Source organism: Delphinapterus leucas, chromosome 2, assembly GCF_059928025.1.
Source record: "Delphinapterus leucas isolate spDelLeu-1000000601 "Yukka" chromosome 2, BTC_Dleu_Yukka2, whole genome shotgun sequence".
NCBI classification, from domain to species: domain Eukaryota; kingdom Metazoa; phylum Chordata; class Mammalia; order Artiodactyla; family Monodontidae; genus Delphinapterus; species Delphinapterus leucas.
The window spans coordinates 37,259,646-37,285,302 of NC_143130.1; the positions used below are offsets into that span (position 1 = coordinate 37,259,646).

At 45.5% G+C, this 25,657-nt stretch overlaps 1 protein-coding gene across 1 annotated transcript in view; it reads right to left on the bottom strand.

Moving 5' to 3' along the window:
* Positions 1–208: 208 nt before the first annotated feature.
* Positions 209–25,657, bottom strand: part of TMC3 (transmembrane channel like 3) — a 45,679-nt gene continuing 20,230 nt past the window's right edge. The window contains exons 10-22 of the mRNA XM_022554555.2: positions 23,252–23,399; positions 21,540–21,649; positions 18,715–18,793; positions 16,272–16,517; positions 15,291–15,419; positions 14,927–14,994; positions 13,001–13,129; positions 10,923–11,033; positions 9,568–9,693; positions 8,860–8,938; positions 6,692–6,734; positions 4,773–5,022; positions 209–1,053 (exon numbers count right to left, since the gene is read on the bottom strand). Of these exons, the coding sequence (XP_022410263.2) occupies positions 249–1,053; positions 4,773–5,022; positions 6,692–6,734; positions 8,860–8,938; positions 9,568–9,693; positions 10,923–11,033; positions 13,001–13,129; positions 14,927–14,994; positions 15,291–15,419; positions 16,272–16,517; positions 18,715–18,793; positions 21,540–21,649; positions 23,252–23,399 (2,323 nt within the window). The 3' untranslated portion in view covers positions 209–248. The remainder of the gene's footprint in view (positions 1,054–4,772; positions 5,023–6,691; positions 6,735–8,859; positions 8,939–9,567; positions 9,694–10,922; positions 11,034–13,000; positions 13,130–14,926; positions 14,995–15,290; positions 15,420–16,271; positions 16,518–18,714; positions 18,794–21,539; positions 21,650–23,251; positions 23,400–25,657) is intronic.

Consider the following 25,657-nt stretch of genomic DNA (forward strand, 5'->3'; position numbering starts at 1 on the left):
TGGACCCAAAGAGACCCCCTGGAAACAGACCCCCACACTTGTGTATGGTTGTTGTAGATTAGGGAGCCATAGCCCTGTGGGTCTCAGGGCCTCAGCCAGCGGGCCACATGCCTGGATATGCCCCACTGATCTCACCTACTGGGTGTGTTTGTCTCTCTTCCCAGAAGGGGAGGGACCATACACTTGTCACGCTACACGGCATTCCAATAGGCCTCTGATCTCTATGAATGGGACGCCAGAAGAAGGCCCTAGACATTTGAACAAATCAGGTCATTCAGATCTGTGGTCAGCTCCTGCCCAGACATGGCCTTCCTCCTGCCAAACTGGCCCGCAGACCTCGGAAACTTGGGCTGGCTGCGGGTGACCTGGAGACTGTTCTGCTGGTCACTGCTGGATGCTGCCGACATGGAATCAGATTCTGTGACGGATGGCTCGAACTTGGCCTTAACTCTGGGCTTCAGAGGGTGCTGGGGGGCTTGGAAATTCCGGTAGCGTGGCTTTTTATGCACGTACATCGGCCGGTCAAGCTGACCCTCAACGCCATCATTCCAAGATTTGTAATGTGTCCGTCTCTGGAGCTCAGGAGTCAGGGCCTGACTTTCTAAACTTTTGCCAACATAAAAATGAGGAGCCCCGTGGAGGTCGGTCAGGGAGCGTGGGTAGAAAGCCCGTCTGCTCATTTTTCTCCTCTGCATCTCCTCCTCTTCTTCACTGAGCTGTGGAGAGGCCCAGGGAATACACTGTTGCATGTTCCTGGGGTACATCTCCACAGCGTCCCCAAAGATGTCTACCTTGAAACGTCTTTCTGGCCAGAAAGTTGAATGGTTATTTTGGTGAGGGTCACGTTCATTAACCATATAGTATCTGGGGGCACGGGACCTACGACCCCGTGGAACCAAGGCTGAGACCCTTGATGCATGGTCGATTTGCTGAAGGTCTTTTCGGAAAAGAGGCTCTGAGTGAACATCTTCGATGTGCTTTGTAAACATCCCAGGTGTGCAGGGTCTCTTCCTGTAAAGATCACTTGTGCTTACACACAGGCCACGTGGATACCTGAAAGACAGAGGTGGTTAAACACCTGCAGCCTTGGTGCTCACAGACCCCTATGCTGTCCCAGCACTGCAACCCAGAACAGCAGTTCTCTGCATTTCCACTGAAACTTGTTCTGAAACGTTCATGGGTGTCCAGTGGGGAATTTCCCAGTGGTCCAGTGGTGAGGACTCTCTGCTTCCACTGCAGGGGGCACGGGTTTGATCCCTGCTCGGGGAACTAAGATCCCACATGCCGTGCAGCGAGGACAAAAAAAAAAAAAAAATTTCCTAAGGGGTGTCCAGTGGATCGCATGCACAGGAGGCTTCGGGGAACCGGGCTAAATAGATTTCTTTACTGCTGGAATTCTCAGAACCCTTAATGTAATGATGTGCACCGTGAATCTCCATGGAGGGCAAAGCGTGCTGTGCTGGCGTATTTCATCATGGAGACCTCCTTTTGTCCAGGAGCACATAGTGGGCCTAAGAACTGTGGAGCGCATGCTGGGGACACTGCCCCTCACTATCTCTGCCATGCAGCTGTCCAGGTTCTTGGACACTTCCTCCCCATAGCCTATGTAGACAAAGAATGTCACCTGTCATTTCAGAGAACAAAGGATGTAAAGCCATCGGTCACTGCGGCTGCCGTGACGGTGTACCCTACGGGGAATTCGGGATGGAGAAAAACAAGATACTGGCCCTAGATAGTTAAGATGTGTATCAAAGAAATAACTTCAATGAGCTCAGACTCTTGCATATTTCCCTAGAAGATAGAAAAGCACTAAAATCATTAACTTGAAATGTCTGTCTTTTTGTGATTAGCAGTAAGGCTTTGATGTTCAACCACGTGGGGTTTTTTCAGCAAAAACTGCTGTATCTCCTAGCTCCTTGATGTTCAACCACGTGGGGTTTTTTCAGCAAAAACTGCTGTATCTCCTAGCTCCTTCTTTGGAACGGTCCTTCAGAACCATCTGAGAGGCCGTGTCCCAGGCCACAGTCCTCAGTAAGTCCGCCAAATAAAACATAATTCTCAAATTTTAGGTTGTGCATTTTTTTTCAGTCGACACCTATCCAGGACTATTGGAATCTCTCCTCCGTACCAAAGCCCAATAGATACATGAAGACAACTCCTAATATAGCAAGATTTTGAATTCTTTGTTCACTTAGTCATCGTTTTTACAAACAAAACAACCTCACCCCTTATCCCTGCCAAACAACTCTCCTATATATTACCTGTATTGCTTTCACTGTGTTACATTCAGATCAGATATAATTCTCCGTGTAAGTTAGGGTCAGTGCATCCTTCTAGATGTCCTACCTCCCTGAAAAGAACGCAGGGCTCTACTGCTTTCTTATGTGTAGGTACAACTGAAATAATTGACCCATACAAATGCAGAAATGATCTTGCCCATAACTTGGCCAGCCTGGAACTAAAATATAAAAGATCTTGTCGATAATATAGCCAGTCTGGAGTGAAAAAATAAAAGATAAAAAAAATTTAAACAACAACATCCTACTGTATAGTACAGGGAACTATTGATACATTCAGTATCTTGTAATAACCTATAATGGAAAAGAATATGCAAAAGAATATATATGTATATACATGTTTATATAACTGAATCACTGTGCTGTACACTTGAAACTAACACTGCTGTGTAAATCAACTATACTTCAATAAAAAAAAAAAAACGAGATAAAGTCCCAACTCCAAAGACACTCAAAGGCCTTAGTGGTCTGTATTACACTTCTTTCCAGCATCATCTCTGGCTTCCCTCCAGGCTCCCTATGCTGCAGTCATTTCCCAAAGATACCTCACTTCTTCATAACATCATACCTTTGTTCATGCTTATTCTCCACTATGGTACGTTCTTTTTTTTTTTTCTTTTTTGCTTTTATTTTTTAAATTTTTTGTGTTTTCTTTATAACATTCTTTCTATATTCCCCCCAAAACTATTAAATGGAGATTGGTTAAATAAGTCATAGCATATCTAGACAGTGGAATAGTAATTGACCTTTTCCTCCCCATCTTTATTGAAGTATAACTGACAAATAAAAATTGCGTACGGTTAACGTGTACAACTTGATTTAATGTATGTATCCATTGTGAAATGATTGCCACAGCCAAGCTAATTAACACACTCAGCATCTCACGGAGTAACCACTTTTTTTGTTTTTTTTTTACGACACATGTCACTGTCTCCTTTTAATAGAGGGATTTAATTGACTAAGAACTGCAAACTTTTTTTTAAAAAACTGGTATATGGCTTAGGCAATACTGTCTATAACCAACCAAGAATGCTCTGGAACATATTCTAGTTTCTTTCTTAAGAAATAAAAAGAATTGTACACTGTGACCAAGTGTCGTTTATCCCAGAAATACAAGAGTTGTTTTTTTTTAAGTCTTAATTTAAAATAATGGCTTTTCATTAAACCAGTTTATTACTCAACACTACGGTGCACTCTTTTTTTTTTTTTTGCGGTACGCGGGCCTCTCACTGTTGTGGCCTCTCCCGTTGCGGAGCACAGGCTCCGGACGCACAGGCTCAGCGGCCATGGCTCACGGGCGCAGCTGCTCCGCGGCATGTGGGATCTTCCCGGACCGGGGCACGAACCCGTGTCCCCCGCATCGGCAGGCGGACTCTCAACCACTGCGCCACCAGGGAAGCCCTATAGTACATTCTTGATTCTTCTCCATTCGGTGAGCTCTTACTTAGTTTTTAAGGTCCAAGTCCAATATAATTTCTCCTAAGAAATATTTATGCATTCTCCACGTAGACTTTATCTCAATCCCCCTTGTCCTCTGAAAACATACTGTTTATCACAGAAGCACAGCATTGATCACATTATCTAATATTTAACTACATCCTTCTCTCACTATACTTTCAACTCTTGGAGGCAGAGATGTTTCTGATTCATCTGTAGTATCCATCACAGAGAGTACGATAGAGTTGATTCTCAATAAAAATTTGTTGATTTAGATACTAGAGAATTCTTTACAATACAAACGTGTTTGGATTATGCTAATTTGGAATTTTTTGAGTTAGAGTGTTGTTGCCATTGACAAGCAAGCAACTAATATTCTAATTAAAATTAATCCCTCTATTCATTAAACCAGGTCCCCAATGGAAAAACAAATTTTTTTTAAGGCATTTTCTTTTCTTAGGCTATAGAAATAAATACCCTAGGTTGGCAGGAAAGTTTGCTTATAGGTTATACGGCAGAAGGCCGAGGGGGAAGAATTTGTCCTGTTTGACAAACTTTGTCCCCTCATTTCTTCTCAATAGCAGCTGTCAACAGGCAGAAGTGGCCTTGTGGCCTTCGGGCAGAAATGGAATTTAATGGCTCTCACTTCCTGAACCTGTTAGGGCCTTTGAAGCCCTAACGGTTTTTTTGTTTTGTTTTGTTTTGTTTTGATGCACAAAAACTGAACTATAACTTTATTTTATATTTGGAAATAAACACAACAAAAATAAGAATGAATTTTTATCCTTCTAAAACGCTCCATCAGGTCTGGATGATGGGGACAGTCTCCTCTGCTCTGAAAGACCTGTGTTCTTCTCAATGGGAAAATAATGCTCTGGTCTCCTGCTTCTCTTCATCACCTAATCCTTCCTTATCCGTTGCTGTCCCTAACATTTCAGCTTCCCTAATGGCTTTTTATCCTGCTCTTTATGGCTCTGGACCATCACTGGTAAGTATTACCCAGGAGGCAGATTTCCTGCCGAGCTGCAGTTAACTCACCTGGGAGAGCTGTGCCCGGATCTGGAGACGCCAGGAAGAGGCAAGCTGGGATTGCCAGGTCCTGGCTGGGGACTCGGGGGCATGGGCTGGGTGATGGTCTCCACCCTGCTACTCTTGCTGCTTGACGAGTCGAAATTGACCACATTGCCATTGTTTTGAGGTGTCCCCGAGTGAGCCGAGGACAGCTGGCTGCCAAAATCGCTGTCCTTTGGAAACCTCTTGGTGCTTTCGTCTTGGGTTTGGATGCGGGCTGCAGGAAGAGAGAGGGTGAGGGGAAGACAAGCTGAGGGGGGACACGCTCAGGTTGGTTTCGCTGCAAGTGTCCTGACTCCCAACAGGTGGGTCTACAAACAGTTGTGTGCACTTGCAGATACTCCTGACCCCATGGGTGACAAACATTTCATAATCCAAATCATTTCTTCACTGACAGGTGGAGCTGGAAGGGAGCGTAGGAGGAATCAGATGAACCCCGAGGATTTACACATGCACCATCTGATGGCCCCATTAGCAAAGTGGATTATTCACCAGCTTTGGGGCTCTGGTTCTTTATCTATACAATGGATACGATGAGGCTTAGATGATAATTATGATTTTTTGGAAACAGTTCACAGAGCATTCTGAAAAAAAGTGTGGTCTTGGGCTTGAAAAACATTAGATGACAATATTGTTATCCTGAGAAAGTTCCTAGTTTTTTGAAGGCAACCTGAACTAAACTTAATTATGCTTCATTGGCAAATCATATTTGATAATTACAGTGGAATTTTATAACATGAGCTGCAGTCTCTTTCCATAGCAGTTTTAAAAAATTTTTTATTTGATACTGGAATATAGTTGATTAACAGTGCTGTGTTAGTTTCAGGTGTACAGCACAGTGATACTGTTACGCATGTACATGTATCTATTCTTTTTCAAATTCTTTTCCCATTTAGGTCGTTACAGAACACTGAGTAGAGTTCCCTGTGCTATACAGTAGGTCTTTGTTGGTTATCTATTTTAAATATAGCAGTGTACACATGTCACTTTCCATAGCAGTTTTTATCTGTAGGCTGGCTCTCTGAGGAAGTGGATGGAGCAAACACAACCCTTAGGCCTCATGACTCTTACTCAGGCATTTACTTGGAAGGAAACACATCCCTCCCAGTTAGCTCTGCATTGAAGCAGACAAAGGAGTTGGTCAACAAAGCCTTTTTGGGTCTCATTTTTGTTTATTTTCTGAGGAAGAATGTGGACTACGTATGCCATTTTGCCGTGGCCCACTGATCTTATTAGTGGCTCCAAGTGGCAGACATGTTTCCTTTGAGCTGCACCTGCCCACCTTCTCCTCCCTTCAGCCCACACCAGACTTGTGCTCCTTGTATTATCATTCTTTCTACAGGGAGGCTCTTTCCTTTTCCCTCAATGAGCCCAGATGGGAGCAAGTGTGTCCAGGTGCTGCTGGGGAAGATGGGAAGAAGTGTGTCTGCTGGGTTTGGATTTCATACTAAGGAATCTGTTTTCATGGCTGGACCTGCCCACCTGGTATTGCTCTGCAGGCAGGGACAGAGAGGACATGACCTAAGGGGCAGAGAACTGGGGAGGGGCGCTTGCAAGGAAAAAACGGGCCATTGAGAGGAAGTACACAAAAGTGAATAAGGCCAAGATGTTCTTATGGGTTTTCTTCAGATTTTTGTGCTTCTTTTTCTCTCCTACTTCAATACGTCCTTGTGATTTCAGATGTGTTTTGGGGTTATTCACAGGTCTGGGTCTGATGTAAAAATTATAGATATAAACCAACATTTATATCCCTAGATTTTTATTGTGTCTAGTTAATTGTGAAAACCACAGTTGAGTAGGAATGTTTATTCGTGATGAACCTTAAACTGCTGTTTTTCTAAAAAGGCTCACCAACTGAGACATTGGGAATTTTTGTTTGTACTTACCTTCTACCATTTGGGCAACCTTTTTCTTATCTTCAGATCTTGCCTAAAATATAAATGATAACCATATGTTTGTTTTGGATTTACAGGAAGCAGTTAAGTCCCCTACATATGAACGGGTTCCATTCTGAGAGGGCGTTTGTGAGTCCAATTTGTTCGTAAGTCCAACAAAGTTAGCCTAGGTCCCCAACTAACACAATGGGCTATATAGTACTGTACTGGAATAGGTTTGTAATACTATTATAAAATAATGCACAAAAACAAACACACACACACAAATAATACATAAAAAACAAACACAAAAAATAAAGGAAACATTTCTAATCTTACAGCGCAGTACCTTGAAAAGTACTGTAGTACAGTACCACAGCTGGCATCCAGGGGCACGTTCGCATCTTTGAAAGCTCTCAACTTGAAGGTTCGTGTGTAGGGGACTTGCTGTACTATTCTTGGGGGTGGGGGTGGGGAATGATGTAGGTATCACTGCTAATCCTTTGGGCCATGGCTGAGCTACTGCCATCACCTGGGGACAGTGTGCTCTGGTCCTAAGCCTGTTACTTGAATGAATAAATGCTGACACCTGAGAGCTGAAGTTTTATCCCCGGCAAGTTTCATTTTTAGGGGCAGCTCTTTGATAGACCATGTTGAGATTCTGCTAAGCATGGTTTGGCTGAGACACAAAAGAGAAAATATGGATCAACCACACGGGAGATGTGTGTTTCCATAAAAATGCCCTTTGCAACTCCAGATGCATTTCCTTCTTTTTTTTTTTTTTTTTTTTTTTTTTTTGTGGTCATGCCATGTGGCATGTGGGATCTTAGTTCCCCGACCAGGGATCAAACCTGGGCCCCCTGCAGTGGGAGCACGGAGTCTTAACCACTGGACTGCCAGGGAAGCTCCTAGATGCATTTCTTATTTGACTATATATAAAATGAGTTGGTGTTTCTTTACATGAGTTGATATTTGTGAGAGTTGTTTTTTTTTAAATGGAGAAAGGTGGAAGTTTTTTGCGTGGGGTTCTGGGGCTGGGTGAAGCAAGTGAGGTAGCCAGGGGTCAATTTTAAGGAGGTGCTCACTCTTGGGGCTGTGGGAGTGCAGGGTCGGTGTGACCCTGAGAGTCTGTGCCTCTAAGTTTGGCAGCCTGGTGCCTCGCTTGCCTCGTCCCGGTCCTGGCCCTGGGGGAGCACCTAGGGTGTGCAGAGGAGGAGAAACTGTGGAAGGATTGGGGAGTGTTGGTTTCCCTCTGACTGTTCTGAGATCTATGGTTTGAGCCCCAGATGGGAGAGAAGGTATAGTAAGTCCCCCACATATGAACCTTCAAGTTATGAACTTTCAAAGATGTGAAAGTGCGTTCCATCAGTGTCAGGCGTGAGTGACATCGCAACTCGCCCTCCGTCTCCTGTTGCTGACGATCCTTCAGCTCTACCATCTCCCACCTCCTCTCCCTCCTCCAGTAACTCTTCTTGCCTGCTCACTCGATGCCAGCCCCTGGATGCCAGCTGTTGTACTTTACTACTGTACTTTTCAAGGTACTGCACTGTAAGAGTCAAAATGTTTTCTTTATTTCTTGTGTTTGTTTTTTTATATATTATTTGTGTGAAAAGTATTATAAACCTGTTACAGTACAGTACTATGTAGCTGATTGTGTTAGCTTGGAACCTAAGCGAACTTTGTTGGACTTAGGAACAAATTGGACTTACGACTGCACTCTCGGAGCGGAACTTGTTCGTACGTAAGGGGACTTACTGTAATGACAACCAGAATTTAAAAGATATGAAAAGGGTGGGTCTTTGGCTCCAAACAGTGTCTTTGGGCTCAGATGTCCAACTCGACATGGGATTAGGGAGGGACCCTTTCTCCCTGCCCAGTCAGTGCAGCCAGCAGAAAAGCCCAGTACATTGCAAGCTTGGTGGCCACAGGAGGGGGAGTTGAAGTGCTGAGGGCATGAGCGAGGCCTCTAGGAGAGGAGACTCATTCTGGCAATTGAGGGCCTGGGTATTCTTAGAAACAGCCCTGGGAGCTCCTGGCCGGGGAGGGGTAGCCTTGCACTCTAGCACGTGGCCAAGAGTCCCAGTAATTTGAAAATGTGACCTCACTGGTATTCCCTGGCCAGGGAAATCAGTCAGATGGTTGATGCACATTCACGGTAGCAAAGGTTACGTAATACTTGCGTTTTGGATCTGCGTTCTGAGCTGGTGGTTGCTGAGCTTTAAGGATCTTGCGATGCTCTGAAGGTAATAGATGAGCATGCTAGGGCAGAACAGCACAGGGCGGTGAGCGTACTTCATCCCCCTGGTCGGGCTTTTGTGTTCCCGGCCCCATGTGGGCTACCCACTGACTGCCCCACCACCCCCTGAGGACAAAAGGTATCAGTGAGTTTTCAGGCTGGCAAGTGCTGGGAAGGAGCTGCTTTCCTTTTCTCTCTCCTGATTTTCAAAGCAACCTCCATTGACCTGGAATTCTGCACGGATGACAGCTGTAAGGAAGGAGTGAAGACGGGAGAGGCGTGTGTGTTACAGTGTATCGTGGTAGGAGTATTGGATCAACTACTTGATGTTATTTCCCCTTTAAGTTAAAACAGACGCAAGTTAGCTGCACTGTAAAATTCCATGTTGAGATTAAACTTCTGGAAAATAAGATAATGATAATCACATTCAACCCCATGATCATGGCCACAGCGATCGCCGAAATGCTGTTGATGAATCAATCATGCTCTACCTCCCTGGCCCCTGTGTGATTCAGCCTCCCTGCTCAGATCATCAGGCTCCGTACGTGACTTTTGAATGAACTCACTGAATTTATACAATTATTGGAAAGCAGTGCTTTCTTCTTGGCCAAACACGCAGAAGTCCCCCCAAAGCAGGCAGGAAAGTACTCACAAAAGAAGCAGCACAGCTGGCAGGATAACCACAGGGCTACTGATGTACCCAACCACAGAGCCAAACCACGCGGGAAAATCCTTCTCAATCGTTTCTGACACAATGTCATAAATTTTCTCTTGTCCGCTGTGAGAAAGAAAACCATAATTCCAGATTATATTGCTTTTGGCAGAAGGATCCTGCAAGCCATGAAAAAAAAGAAAAAAGGCTAGCTAGCTAGAGTCCAATCCTCAAAGTCAGTTTCAAAGCTAAAGTAAGTATGTGATGAATGTGAAAGATACATAACATTCCTGAAATGATTTCATCTGAAGCAGTCATTTAATTAACAGGTAGGCTTGAAGATGGGGTCAGTAACTACATGGGGTGTGTGTGTGTGTGTGTGTGTGTGTGTGTAATGTATACAAAGATAGACTCTAAATGTTACATATACGTCGTATCAAAACTGACTTAAGGCAGATGCTACGTGAAGATAATTGAAGTGACTTCTGTCTTGATGCAGCTAGATAATGTAGAATCAAAAGGGACATGGAGGGCTTCCCTGGTGGCGCAGTGGTTGAGAGTCTGCCTGCCGATGCAGGGGACGTGGGTTCGTGCTCCGGTCCGGGAAGATCCCGCATGTCGTGGAGCGGCTGGGCCCGTGAGCCATGGCCGCTGAGCCTGCGCGTCCGGAGCCTGTGCTCCGCAACAGGAGGGGCCCCAGCAGTGAGAGGCCCGCGTATCACACACACAAAAAAAATAAAAAAAAAAACTTCAGTCTTATCCAATCTCACGGCATCTCAAATAAAAACCATAGTCCAGGTCTTCCCTGGTGGCGCAGTGGTTGGGAGTCCACCTGCCGCTGCAGGGGACACGGGTTCGTGCCCCGGTCCGGGAAGATCCCGCATGACGCGGAGCGGCTGAGCCCGTGAGCCATGGCCGCTGAGCCTGCGCGTCCGGAGCCTGTGCTCCGCAACGGGAGAGGCCACAACAGTGAGAGGCCCGCGTACCGCAAAAAAAAAAAAAAAAAAAAAAAAGAAAGTGACATGGACTATCTCTTAATAAAAGCTTTCTGAGTTCTGGAAGGGAAAGATTGACCAGGTAGAATTTCCTTCTAGCCTTGGAGCAATGCCGTTTCCCGTTTTGATTCGAAGTGGGCTGTATCTTTTAAAGGTGAGCACAGAGATGATCATACTTGAGGGCAGCCTGCTTAGCAAGGAAAGGGAAATGGTCTTGGATTCAAAAGACATGAGTTTGAAGTTTTTCTCTGCTGTTGACCTGTTTTGTGAGCCAGAAGGAGAATTCAGTTCAATGCAGGGGTCCTTCCTCTATAGCTGTCAGTAGCTCCAGGCAGAGTGGACTGAACTAAGAGAACTTACCTAAATGGCCCGCAATTTAGAGATGGCTTGTACCGGACAATAGCAAAAATGGTTGGCAGCATGCATAGGAAGAGCATAAAAAGGAGCATTGCCAGGTAGAAGTTGTTGGATCTGTAAAGAAACCAAATGCCAGGCGCTGAGTTCACTCTCTGGCCAGCTGCCAATGATGTCTGTGCACCCCGCTGCCGCCCCCCCAAAACAAAACCGACACAGAAACTGTAGCCCTGACTCCTTGCAAACAGAAAAATCCTCCTCCCATCACTGCCTAGGAAAGGGTCTGTTATAGGATCACAGGCAATTTAGCAAACTAGAAATGGATGCTCAAAGGGAATTCGTGGATCACCCAGCCCAACCTGTTCACCTATTAAACACTTGCTGAGCACCTGTCCACCTCAAACCAAGAGACGGGTGACCCCATGGCCATCACACAATAAACTTAATTCATGGAAAAATCTTAGCACCTTTGCCCCACCCAGCTGAGTCCTTACCTAGTGGTTCCCTGTCCTGTTCCCAGCCTTGAATTTGTCCCCTATGTCTGAGGATGGTTTGACTCTTTTGTTACGGTTCTTGACTCTCTTACTTGGATGCCTCTCTCAACCTCTTATCTGCTCTGCTCCTGGCTGCTCAGGGTGAATGGTCTGCCTGAGTAAGCCCTGGGCCCTGGGCCCTAAGCTGGTCTGAAAGCTCGGCTGCCCAGGCTTCCCCTGAGGGCAGCACAGGTCTGTTTGGTGTGCAAGGCCCTGTATATAGTCCTGAAAAGAGAATGAATGGTCTGTTAAACTTGAGACTCTCATCCTGCATGCTCTCTATCTCTCTAATGAAATAGACTGGACTAGAAGAGAGCAGAAAATGTCAGGGCACATACAATGTGGTTAAGTAGGTGACTGTTAATTTGTGAAACCTTTCTCTATTTATATACACACATTCTCTTTATATATATGTATAGGCACACACACACATATATATACACTCAATATATGTGTGTATCCATTTATATGTACGTGTTATGTATATTTATGTGTGTATATATGTATGCATGTATTTTTATATATAGGCATACATAGATGTCAATGAAAATACACATTCATATATAAATTATATATAAAACATATATGAATATATGCATCTACACTGGTCACTAGGTGAAAGATAAATACACTGTCATGCTTGTTATTGTCAAAAAGTTTGAAAGACACTGATTCACACCCACATCAATAACTATTGTGTCAAAATAAAATAAATGAGTTCTAATCAAGGTGTTCAAAATGTGATATGAATTCACCAAAATGGCTAAAGTGAAAAATACAGAGAAGAACAAGTGTTGACAAGGTTGTGGGACAACTGGAACTCTCACATGATGCTGGTGCGAGTGGAAAGGGTGCCACTGCTTTGGCAAAATAGTTGGTGCTCTCTACTAGAGGAGAACACATGCGTGGCCTGTGAGCCAGCAAGCGCAGTCCTAGGTATGTACCCAACAAAGGACATGCGTGAGAATGTTCAAGGCAGTGTTATTCATTATAGCTAACCACAGGAGGATGGATAAAGAAATTGGGGAGGGGGGGTGTCCTCAATGAGGTGTTTCTCACAAGCACGATATTGAGAAGAAGACAGGAATAAAAGAGGTCATCCTGAGTGTGGTTCTATTTACATCAAGTAAAAAATGGTGTGGCGGGGGGGAACGAATTACGCTGTTAGAAGCTGGTAGCGACCGGCGTCGAGTACAAGGGGGCTTCTGGGCGCTGTTCTTGTTCTGTTTCTCCATCTGGGGGTTGGTTACAGAGTTGTGTTCAGTTTGTGAATATTCATCAAGCCGGATATTTGTGATGTGTGCCCTTTCTGGATGATTATTAAACTTCAGTAAAAAGTTGTAAAAGATGTGGCATGAGCTTAAGAAAAGTCATGATTCATTTGAGGGGTGGGGCATTGGCAATGGCTTCAGGGAGGAAAGGCAACTGGAGGGTGGACAAGATTTTGACAGGCAGGGAGTTGGGGAGACCCCCTTGCTGGAGGTCACTCTGGCTAAGGCGAGTGTGGGTGATGTGAGTTCTCTCTGTGAAGCGGACTTGACGCTCACTGACCTGGAGGCTCGGAAGACTTGCTGGTGGGGCACGTTGCAGGTCAGCACGGCCCAGCTGCGCAGGTACATGAGCCCAATGAGTTTGAGGACATTGAAGGCAGGGAGACATGGCGAGAAGAAGGCTCCCATCCTGAAACCACAATGGGAGGCCAGTTAGCGTCTGTTCTCCTCTGGTCTATCTTGGTTCTGAGAGCTTGAGATTTAAACTCTGTGCTTAAAGAACTGAAGAAGCCCCTGGAGATCTGAGACCCCAACCTTCCACCTGCTGGAGATAAGACAAGTCACTTCTGCAGATGAGCAGGGAGCCTGTTTTAAAATATCCTCTTGGCACAAGGATTTTAAGTGTCTCCTGCCTCTTCACACTTAGCAAAGGAAACGCCCTCTTCCGGTCAAGAGGCAAATGGTGGATAACTGCGGTTTCGGGCAAGCTCTAGATTTTGCCTGTCTATGGGGTTGGTGGGGCTACGTTAATAAATTATTGACTTTCAGATTTGATCAACATTATGTGGAGCAGAGCTACTTTTGTTGGACCTTGTGCTAAGCATCCTCACACATTTTGGCCCATTTAACCTTCTGAAACCATAAAAGGAGGGATAAATAGCCAAAGTTTTTAGACATGAAATGTGGGTCTGGGAAAATTAGGTGATTTGCTCAGAGACTAATAAAAGGGTGACGCTATATCATCCAAACTGAGAGACCTTTGAGAGTGACAGATCTGGGATAACATCCCAGGAAAACAGAGGTATATCTACCCTGCAAATAAGGGCCAAATATGGAATGAAACCCAGATCTTCTGACTTTAAGGCTAAATCTGCTTATACTGGATGTTTATTCAATACAATACTTGTGAAGTTTGGATTTAGCAGCAGGAAAATAGATACAATGAGAGGTTTAATAAGTAAAACGCTTTAAAAAAAAAAACTTGGTTTCTCACATCAGGCAAGACACTTAGCTTCTCTTTTCCTCAGTTTCCTCATATTTAAAATGGAGAAAATAATACTAATTACCTCATAGGGTTTCTATAAAGATTAAACCAGTTATTACAGGTAAAAACGTGCCCGACATTCTGGCAAACATTAAGTAAATGTTTTGTATTATTTTTAATACTGTATTTGTGAAAATATTTTTCAAAATAAGTGGACTCTAAGAATACAGAATTTGAGTAAAGGGATATTACTTTATATTCCATTCCTCCTGCATTTTACTGAATGATTATGAAGAGAGATTGTGTCTTCTGCAGGTATGGGACACCCAGGTTCTTCTTCTTTTTCGTCGTTTGCTTGTATTTTAACAAATAGCACTTTTTGTGGTCCAGTAGGGAAATCCAGAGATGGAGGGATGGTTAGGGAGCTCTCCGCCGTGTCCCCATGGACACACACTCCATGTCGATCAGATGATCCCTTTCAGCCTTTAGTATCTTTAGGAACATGATTGCCTTGGCTGGGGGTTGCCCTGGGTGAGCAGACCTCCCCTAGGATGGGTCTATCTTTCTGGGGGATAGTCGTGCACCTGGGCTCAATGTCCAAGTGAGAGTACGGAAGGAGAGTGGGTAGCTGAAGGCAGGCTCCCCAGCTGTGACACAGCCACTGATGGAAGTCCTCCTCGGGGGTCAGCAGCCTCTCCTCCTAGCCTCCCCACAATCCTCCCCAGCTTATTCTACTGGTTCTTGTGCAGTTTTGTTGGTTTTTCAGTGACCGATAGTGACCTAAAAAGGGACTATTTCCTTCCTCATTCCTTTCTGCAAAATACTTAGAAAACCATTACTGAAATTACTATATATGTGAAATAGTTCAATTAGAAACTCTTTATGTCCTTTCTTGACTCTTATGACTGTGTTTATTATGGTCATGTCCCATCCAGACTTGGTAAATTAAAATCTTAGCCCAGATTAGATGTAAGCACAGCAGGAAGAAGCTTTGCTACGTACCAAATCATTCCTTGGTTGTAGACTAAATGTAACACGTTCTCTGCTATTTTGAATTCCCCATATTCAGGCTACAAGAGAAAAGAACTTCTGCATTAAAAAACGTTCCAAATTTCTTTGCATAAACCAGTCCATTATAGTCAAATACACAGAATTCTTTGCTCGCCTAGATACGTAGAGATCATTGTCTGTGAGGCCATCCCAGCAAATGGTAAATGTAAGAAAGAAATGGGAACTCAGCTTTGTACAGCCTTTCCCTCTTCCCTCACGTATTTTCTCTCAGCCACGTCAGTTTCCCAGCCTGGCCATCAGGAAAGGATGGATCTGGTCATACGAACTTCCCCAATGGACACGGCATCTTACTTACAAACTTGCTCTCCAGGTCCCAACACCAGTAGTCACTTAAGTACCGAACGAAAAGTCCTCGGAAGAAGTCTATGAGCAGAATGCTGGCCACAGTGAACAGCATGTCGATGATGGAGAGCTTCAGCATCTCCTGCAACACAAGGTGTCCTTGGATGCCACCACATCCTGCCCTTCCCACTGTCCACCTCTTCCTTGGGGTCCTCCCTTCTCTCTTCATTCCCATGGCTTGAGCCACCGGGCCCCCTCCAATGGCGACTTCATTTTTGGCACATAATAGCTGCTCAACAAATATTTGTTAATTTGAATTTTGATATCTGAGGCCAGCTTTACACAAAGCCAGGGAAAAAGTCTATGGTTCTGAGCCACAGGAGACTACCTGAGGTGTTATCATAGGATATAGTGAAGGTGAAAGGCAGAGGAGTTCAGAGCAGAGTTTGGAGCAGATGCCTGGGTTTAGGGCTTCATTCTGCTTTTTTTTTTTTTTTTTTTTTTTGATGTGGATCTTTTTTAAAGTATTTATTGAATCTGTTACAATATTGATTCTATTTTATATTTTGTTTTTTTGGTGCGAGGCATGTGGGATCTTAGCTCCCCGAACAGGGCTCGAACCCTCATCCCCTGAATTGGAAGGCTAAGTCTTAACAACTGGACCACGAGGGAAGTCCCCTTCATTCTGCTTTTACTATCTGTGTTTTGGGGCAAGTTACTTAAACTCTAGTGCTTCAGTTTCCTCATCTCTGCTTCTAAGGATGATAATAAGGTTCTAGACTAAGCACTTAGAACAGGGTCAAGCACATCATTAATACTGCCTGAGTCCTTACACTGATTACGATAATTCATTTTGAGACCTGGAAAATCCTAATCCCCCACTGAACTTTATGTTCCTTTTCTATAAAATAGAGATAATGACACTTCAGAGAGTCGCTAGAATTAAGTGATGAAATGGACACGGAAGGGCTTTATAAGGGAACGAGGGAGCCACCTGTCCAACGTATGTCTCCCAGCATTGGCCTTGCGGACTCTGGGTGGAAGCAGTGGTCTTGTTGGCCTCTGAGAGAGGCGAGGTGTAAGTCAGAACGTTGGCTTGTTCCAGGGCCCAAGTGCTGTTTCTCCTGAGCCCTATCCCAGGCCCAGGTGTGGACCACTTCCCTTCTCCAGGGGCTGCCCTGGTGACAAAGAAGATGGTAGAATCTATCCAATGACTTGTGCTATTGGGGGGAGCAGTTTCCTGTGGAGAGAGGGAAGGAAGAAGAAAAGGTTGTCCAGTTATGTGTAAATAAGAATCCATCGTGAACACCAAGGATATCACTGCATTGCTTGGGAATAATCCCTTTTTCTTTACCTCTGTCTCTCTCTGTCTCCGACCCTCTGTCTCCCTCACTATCTCTAGCTTGGTTGATAGCCCCTTGACTGGAGTTGGTCCAGTAATGAACATAGAGTTGTAATGAAGAGCATCGACTGGTCCCTAGTGAAGGGTCAGAGCCTGTCCTAGGTTACAGCATGCTGTATTTCTCATTCTCACAAGAGTGTCAGGTAAGAACGATTATTCCATGTTACAGATGAAGGGACTGAAGCTCAGCTAGTTGAAGTCAAACGCTCGAGGTCATGTTGCTAGTAAGTGGCAGGTAAGGACCCAGTCTACGCAACATCAAAGTCCCGATGCAGAACCATTTCTCCCTGTGGCCTCTTCTGTCTTATGAGCAGCAGGATTTGATGCTAGGAAGGTATGGCTTGGGCAAACAACCCTAAAGAAGCCTCCTACTTCCTGCCTCCTCTTCCCCTACCATTTTGGGATAACCTCACAGGTGGGGCAGGTTTAAAATGACCTCCAAAACTACCCTAGGCTGGGATGGTGGGGCCTGCTCTGAACTGCTCTCCATAAGATATTTATTTTCTCCTGATTTTCTAAGTGAAAATTAGTCCCATGGTCTGCCATTCTCCTGGGATCATTTACAATAGCTGTTGATAACCTTTCCTGATGGAATTCCAGGAAAGAGTGTCAGGAAACCCAGGTTCTCATTCCAGCCCTGTCACTAACTAGCCATAAATTCTGGCCTCAGTTTCTTTATCTTAGAAATGAGACCAAATTTCCTATCCTTTGTTGAGAGACCAAAAATGAACTGATTTTTGAACACGATGAACAGAGTGCAAATACTAGCAGTGGTATTGACAACACTGATGATGACTCTGTGTGTGTGTGTGTGTGTGTATATGGGTGTATATGTATGTGTGTATATGTGTGTATGTGTGTATATGTGTGTATGTGTGTATATGTGTGTATATGTATGTGTGTATGTGTATATGGGTGTATGTGTATATGGGTGTATATGTATGTGTGTATATGTGTGTATGTGTGTATATGTGTATATGTGTGTATATGTATGTGTGTATGTGTATATGGGTGTATGTGTATATGGGTGTATATGTATGTGTGTGTATATGCATGTGTGTGTATGTGTATATGTGTGTATATGTATGTGTGTGTATGTGTATATGGGTGTATATGTATGTGTGTGTATGTGTATATGGGTGTATGTGTATATATGTGTGTATATGTATGTGTGTATGTGTATATGGGTGTATGTGTATATGGGTGTATATGTATGTGTGTATATGTGTATATGTGTGTATATGTGTGTATGTGTGTATATGTGTGTATATGTATGTGTGTATGTGTATATGGGTGTATGTGTATATGGGTGTATATGTATGTGTGTATATGTATGTGTGTATATGTGTGTATATGTGTGTGTGTATGTGTATATGGGTGTATGTGTATATGTGTGTATATGCATGTGTGTGTATGTGTATATGTGTGTATATGTATGTGTGTGTATGTGTATATGGGTGTATATGTATGTGTGTGTATGTGTATATGGGTGTATGTGTATATATGTGTGTATATGTATGTGTGTATGTGTATATGGGTGTATGTGTATATATGTGTGTATGTATTCAATATGTATGTGTATATGTGTGTATGTGTTTGTGTGTGTGCATGTGTATATATATGTGTATGTGTGTATGTGTGTATGTGTGTATGTGTGTGTACATATGTGTGTATGTGCATATGCCTATATATGTGTGTGTATGTGCGTGTTTGTGTGTATTTCTGTATGTGTATGTTGTATATGCGTGTGTCTCTGTGTGTATATGTGTATATATGTGTGTGTGTTTGTGTGTGCGCCTATATGTGTATGTGTGTGTATATATGTATGTGTGTGTATGTGTATATATGTGTGTGCGTGTATGTGTGTATGTGCATATATGTGTGTGCGTGTATGTGTATGTGTGTATGTGCATATATGTGTGTGTATGTGTGTGTATGTGCCTATATGTGTATGTGTGTATGTGCGCGTGTGTATGTGTGTGTGGTGGTGGGGGGCAGTGGTTGGCTGGGCACGTCCGCAGGACGGAGCACTCACCTCAGTGCTCATGCTGTTAACTTTGTCCAAGAGGGCGATGATCAGACTGTAGAGGTTTCCCAGGTACAGCACAAGGACCCTGAAAGCCACAAGCCCACCTTGAATGACCAGACCACCACTCCATGGTTCTAGACTGACCACAATTTGGGAGTGACCACCATGTTTTGGCTAAGACAGTTGCTGGTTGCCACACTTGGTTTCCTTCAGAATCGGACTGTGGGCATTAAAACAAAATACAGAATTCCAGAATCTACACTGTTTCGAGAGGTCTGGATGGGGTCTGGGAATCCTTTTATCTCCTTACCAGGTGATTCCACTATAGCCGATCTCTGGATCAGTATTTCAGAACCGCTGGGATAGCAGACAGTGTGTGAGCTCAGGAAGTGGGGCTTTGAAGTGTAGTGTGAATTATCCATGTCCTGTCATGCCTTCTGGTTTATAAAGTGATTTTCCAGGCATTATCTCATTTGAGTCTCGCCTGTGAGGTCCATATTATTATAACCCCCACTTAAGGGACAAGGGTATTGAACATGGGGAAGCCTTAAGTCACCTGCTCGGGTTCACACAGTTAAAAAGAGGCAGGTGAGATTTCAGGATCTCAGTGGTCTGGTTCTGAAATACAGACTGAACCTGTCAGACGGGCTGAATAAATGAGGGGCTGTGGGCACGTCTACACCTGCTCACAGGTGGGCAACCTTGAGCAGATGGCACCTGCCCGCAGCAGCCTCTATGAGCCAGTGATCCAAGACTTGATGCCCATTTCCCCGGAGTTGGAAGGTTCTGGGAAACACGTCGTGGAGTTTCCCAGGCTGCAGCCTTGGGTCTTAACAGAGACATTTCTGGGAAAATGAGATGAGAAAGGAAAATGGCACGTTTACAAATCTCTCACAGGACAGTGGTTGGCACTTGGAGAATCATGAAGCCAGTGCCAGTTGGTGAAAAAGAGAAAGCAGATTTAACATGAGGAAAAGACTCCAGATTGGAACTTTGAGTCGCCCATCCCCACAGGCCTTCATCTCCTCAGGTGTAGAGTTTACCACCTGTGGCCACCAGTGTGCAGGAGTGAGCAGGGAAACAGGGGCTAGGACACCTCCGGGGGCATCATTCTGACTCATCTTGGCTTTCCCTGTGCACTGTGGAGGGATTCCCTTCAGCTTCCCTTTCTATCTCTGTCTTCACCTAACACAGGGCAGGACCCTCAGAGTCAACTTGGCACTTGTTGGCTGAAGGAAGGACCGAGAGAATTTAACCTTCTGCCGCCTTCGTATCGCATGGCTCTGGTTCTCACTGTGCCCTGAATAAAAGGTAGCTTCGTCTGCTGGTGAGTTAGTGGAACTAAAGTAATATATCCTACTCTTATTTCTAGAATTAGCCTGAATTCATCAGGGGCAAGTCTCTTGAAGCCTCTGTTTCTCTAGTTTTGAACGAGAATAACGAGGCCAATCTGTATAAGAGGACTGCTGTTAGACCAAATGCAATCACAGGATTGATCCTCCCCAGTGCCTGCCGTGAGGGAGTTGCTGAGGACGGCACTTCTCTCTCCTAGGTCAACAGAGGAGGTGCCGAGCAGAGCACAGAGACCAGGGTTCAAGCCTGGGGAGCTGGGAGTCTCTTCCAGAGCTACCCTGGGTGAGGGGCTTCCACACACCCCTTGATCTTTCGAGTGATGTTTTTCTATCTCTGAAATGACAGTTGGACTTCAAGATCGTGGCAAACTACAGCCTTTTAGCCAAAGAGCTAAAGAGCCAAAGAGCCTTTAGCCTCTTCTATTTTTGTAATAAAGTTGCAGGGAACTCGGCCACACCCTTTGGATGATGTATTGTCTGTGGCTGCTTTTGTGCTACAACCTCAGAGTTGAGCCACAGAGACCGTGTGACCCGCACAACCAAAAATATTTACTATTTGGTCCTTTATGGAAAACATTTGCCGACTCCTGAATGACAGCCATTCTTCCCAAAGTGATCTGTGGGAAATTTGTTCTGTGGAATGTGATCAAGCATTACAAGAGAAAGCACAAACCAAACACTGTAGCCCCGGGAGGGATGGGAGGTAAATCAGCGGGGCTCGGACAGTGCCACCCTCTGCGACAGTCACCCTAACAGAGACAGGGAATTTTCCGGAAGACAGTGATGATGCCAGCGCTAGAGACGAAGTGTGGTTTCAGGGGGCTGGCCCCTCTGACCTCCCCCTCCCCCGCCCCTACTCCCCGCCTGCTGTGCTCACATCTGCATTAACCACCTGTATTCATACCCACTGACCGTCCCAGCACAGCCCTGATGCTCGAGGCTCCCTGACATATTCACAAGAACCGCTTTGAGTCTACGCTCTGGGGAATTATTAGCAAAGCACGATGTTCATCTCACATCTGGAAAGACAGCATGGGTCTCTCACCTCTCACGGTGAGTCCACTGAGGGACCCAACGTGAGCAATACACGGCACACTGTCCATCATCCTCTTGGTCCTCTTTCTCTTGTATCTGCTTTTCCTGCCTGTTCTCCCCCTTCCCCTTCCCCTCCCCCTCCCTCTCTCCCACCTCCTCTTCCTCCTCTTGTTCTCATCACCACCTTTTCACCCGTTTCTTCTGTCCTGTCCTCCTGGTCCATCCTCTCCAGCCCCCTCCTCTCTCCCTGCTTCCTCTTCCCCCTTCTTCCCACCATTCTCTCCTGTGATATCCTGCTTTTCTTGAGATGCAGCCGTAGGGGAAGTCCAGTGCTAAGTTTTGGGGGGAACAAAGCAAGCCCTGGCTCCCGACGGACTGAGTTCCCACAGTGGGTGGCCGGACGGGTAACCCACAACAAGCCATTTCCCAGCGGGGTGGCGGTACCTTGCCAGCTGGAAGCGCAGTGTGGTCCGTGGGTGATACATCTCCAAGGCGGCGATGAGGTCAAAAGCTGATGGTGCCAGCATGGTGACGAGGGACACCACCACGCTCACCTACCAAGAGAGGGTGTGCCCCACTGAGCTCCTCGGGGACCCGCATCCCAGCCTCCCTCACCTCATAGTTGGTCTGTAGCCTAATGTTTGGTCGGGGAGGGGGGTATTCGGAGGGTCATGCAGTTCTTACATGGAAAACCTCCCCCAAATCTTGGCTAATTAGCTGTTTTCAAAAGGCCACTTTGCCATGGGTTTATCCCTTCTAGGAACACTCCTTAATCTGAAGACACTCGTACAGGCCTTTTGAGATTTACTGGTGCTTCTGCCACCTTCTCCAATTACCACCTCATTCTATTTCTCCTTCCCTTACCTTGGATGGAAGAAGGAAATAACTGTAACTGTTAAGAATAGAAAAGGGAAGGCTAAGAGGTAATTTAATATTCTTTCTGCACATGGAAGATTAATTATCTAGAGAATTACGCCTGGCTCTCGTTTCTCTGGACTTATGTACTTTCTCTGCAAATGAAAAAGGAGGCTTAGCTGGTACACAAGAGGTGTGAGCTAAAGGAAGAAATAATTTCTGAATTTACCTTTAAAATATCTATCTACACACAAGCCCATATTTATCAATATATAACCCACTTAATTGACATAAAACATGAAGAGGTATAGAAAGAGATTACCTAATGCAGTCTCAGATTTTGAAAAATTATTGTACATTGAGGATAAATTGATAAGTATCACCTGGCCTGCCCACTTTGTTTTTTAAATCCCAAGGATGGTAATCATTTTCATACAAGTGGTCTGAGAGGTAGCATTTGTGCTATTTCTACCACTCAAATCTTTACAGGTAAATTGAGCCAAGTGTTCAGGACAAGAGTCTTGCAATAAATATTAAGAATTATAAAATTGTTTATAACCTTCCTCTTGGTAATTTTCTATTCATGAGAATATTCCCATAAATGGAAGGGAAAGAGCGTTTTAAAAAATAAGCCATCCGGGGCTTCCCTGGTGGCGCAGTGGTTCAAAGTCCGCCTGCCGATGCAGGGGACACAGGTTCGCGCTCCGGTCTGGGAAGATCCCACATGCCGCGGAGCGGCTGGGCGTGTGAGCCGTAGCCGCTAAGCCTGCGCGTCCGGAGCCTGTGCTCCACAACGGGAGAGGCCACAACAGTGAGAGGTCTGCGTATCGCCAAGAAAAAAAAGAAAAAGAAAAAAATAAGCCATTGGTGTGGGGCTGTTTGGGAAGGATTATTTGTGATTTAGAAATATGGAAAGCACCTAAATGTTCAATAATCCCCACATGGTCAACTTTGACACATGCAATGAAAGACAGTGCAGTTGCCAACGCAAGTCTAGGTGAAGTCAGTTTCTGGAAACATGTATATAACGAAACACGAAGCCAGAAAAGCAAAGCACAGTCAGCAGCAAAACTCAAACGTAAAGACTGTGCAAATGCCTGAAGGTGTTTTTGAATCAAAATCTTCCTTATTAAGACCAGTGAAATCGTTTAGCCAAGGCCGGGTGTTGCCACTCTGGCTCCAAGCTCTTGCAGCCCATGCTCTAGAAGAAGAGGACTGCAATTTTTCCGTGGAGATGTTTCCAGGGAACCCACTTAAGAAATACCCAGGAAACAGAGGGGCAGCTACTGTTGTGTGGGTACCTCGTTCTTTTCCCAGAGCGTCAGCTCCTTCTTGGACTGTGCCAGCTTCTGGGACCGATCCACCACGAAGTAGATGAGATAGATGCTCCCAGCCAGTGAGAGAAGCACCAAGATGTTGGCGATGACCCTCAGGCAGATGGTCACTGCCCTGCCGGGAGAGGTAGGTATGAGGACAATATACTGGGCTCTGCACAGGGCACCCTGATGCACAGAAAAGGCCAGTGAAGGATGGGAAGACATTTACTGCCAAGTGGATTCTCTGCCCTGAAGAATCAGTGTTCTTCCCCCACCCCCAGAATCCCTCATTTCCTAAGAGATCAACAGTGAGTTATAAATCTAAGCCACCAGCATCAGTGGGGCTTTAAACACACACACACACACACACACAAACACACACACGCACGCATTCTGGAGTCTGAGTATTTGGGCTTCAGTGTTTGCTTTGCCACTTAAAATCGGAGTCCTGTGCCATATGCACACTTCAGTTATAGGAGCTCAGGTATGGGTGCTCAGGAGAGGGAAGGGGGAGGAAGGAGGGGAGGTAATGATCCTGCCTCTCATTTCACACCATGATTTCAATATTATACCACGTATTTACTTGGGATTTGTTATCTGTCTTTTCCCTCTAGAAAGCAAGTGCTCAATTGTTAAAAGTCGTATTCTCAGCTCTTAGAACAGGCCCAGTACATAGAAGCACTTCATAAATATTTGCTGGAGGAAGAAGTAAAGAAAGGAGCTGGGACACGGGCTCCTCTTTCCTCGCCAGGTCTCACTTCCCAAAGGCCTCTTACAATCAACCGTGTTGCTACTACAGTAAGTCCCCTACATAGGAACCTTCAAGTTGCGAACTTTCAAAGATGCGAACATGCATCTGGAACCTGTACCAGCAACGTCAGGCGTGAGTGACATCGCAGCTCGCCCTCCGTCTCCTGTCGCTGACGATCCTTCAGCTCTAGCATCTCCCACCTCCTCTCCCTCCTCCAGTCAGTAACTCTTCTTGCCTGTTCACTCGATGCCAGCCCCTGGATGCCAGCTCTTGTACTTTGCTACTGTACTTTTCAAGGTACTGCACTGTAAGAGTCAAAATGTTTTATTCTTTGTGTTTGTTTTTTATGTATTATCTGTGTGAAAAGTATGATAAACCTATTCCAGTGCAGTACTAGAGAGCCGATTGTGGCTAACTCTGTTGGACTTACGAACAAATTGGACTTACGAACGTGCTCTCGGGACGGAACTCGTTCATATGTAGGGGACTTACTGCATTTACAGTAAGTTTCCAGTTTTAACTGAAAAAACCCCACTCTTTCTGGAGGAGAACTCACTGACTCCAATTGGCTTATCTTTAAGGCATCTGCTTCCGACTTCGGGGTCAGTCTTAGTCCGTTTTCCCTGAAAGCAGAACCTCAGGCAAATGTGTGTTCGCGAGGAATTTTTCTGGGAAGTGATGCCAGGAAGTGTGCGTGAAGTTCTGGGGAGTGAGACCAGAGAAGGCAGGCGGTACAAGGTGTGAGTGGAGCTGGCCACAGCTGGAGGCAGCTGCAGGGCCTTCTGAGGGGCCTGTGAAGTGGCATCTCAGAAATGCCTGGCCAGGGTGAAAATGCAAAGCGTTTTCTATCAGCTCCTGTTCCCTGGTGGCCAAGGGCCACTCCAGAGCACTGACTCCCAGTGCTGCACCCAGTCTTTTGGTTGCATGAACACGTGTGGACTGGGATCTTGTGGGTGCCCCACACTGCAGCCTCAGAGGAGCCCTGGGCAGCGAGCAATGGGTACCAGTGGAGGCTCTGAGGGGCATGTGTGCAGCCGGTGGCAGCCTGCACAGCCTGCCTGGCATCAAGGGCTGGAGAAAGAGGCGTGGCCAGGAGGATTTGGAGGGGCACGCGAGGGGTGTACCACCCGCTCCCCAGCCTCTGGGTGACCTTGGGCAGGTCACAACATCTCCTTCTGCACACACCTTAGCCTTTCCTCTGCGCAATGAGGAAACTCACTCCCAAATGGAATGCTAAGTGTCACCTTGTCTTCTGGCAGAGGAGAGCTTTAGATAAGGCGCCATAGAGCACCAGAGATGGAAGACTTGAGAGTGAGGTCCATTAACACCACTTCAGTGCTTCTTCACTTCCTCCTGTCCCCAGATCACCCTGTCATCATTTGCAGGGTCATGCTACGCACGTGGTCCCTGAGGCAGGTCCTGCATTTCTGGTCCCCCCTCCCCACCTCCAGCACTGTTGGTCCTTGTGGCAATTACACCAGAAAATGCACGTGATGGGCTTGCGGGGGAAGTAGGCAGTCACATGCTAGTTTTCCCCTGTCTCCACCCTCTTCCTTCCACCTCCTGTTATAATATCCTGGATATCCCAGAATACCTCTTACACATCTATTTTCCTCAAGTTTTGACAGAATCAGGAGGAC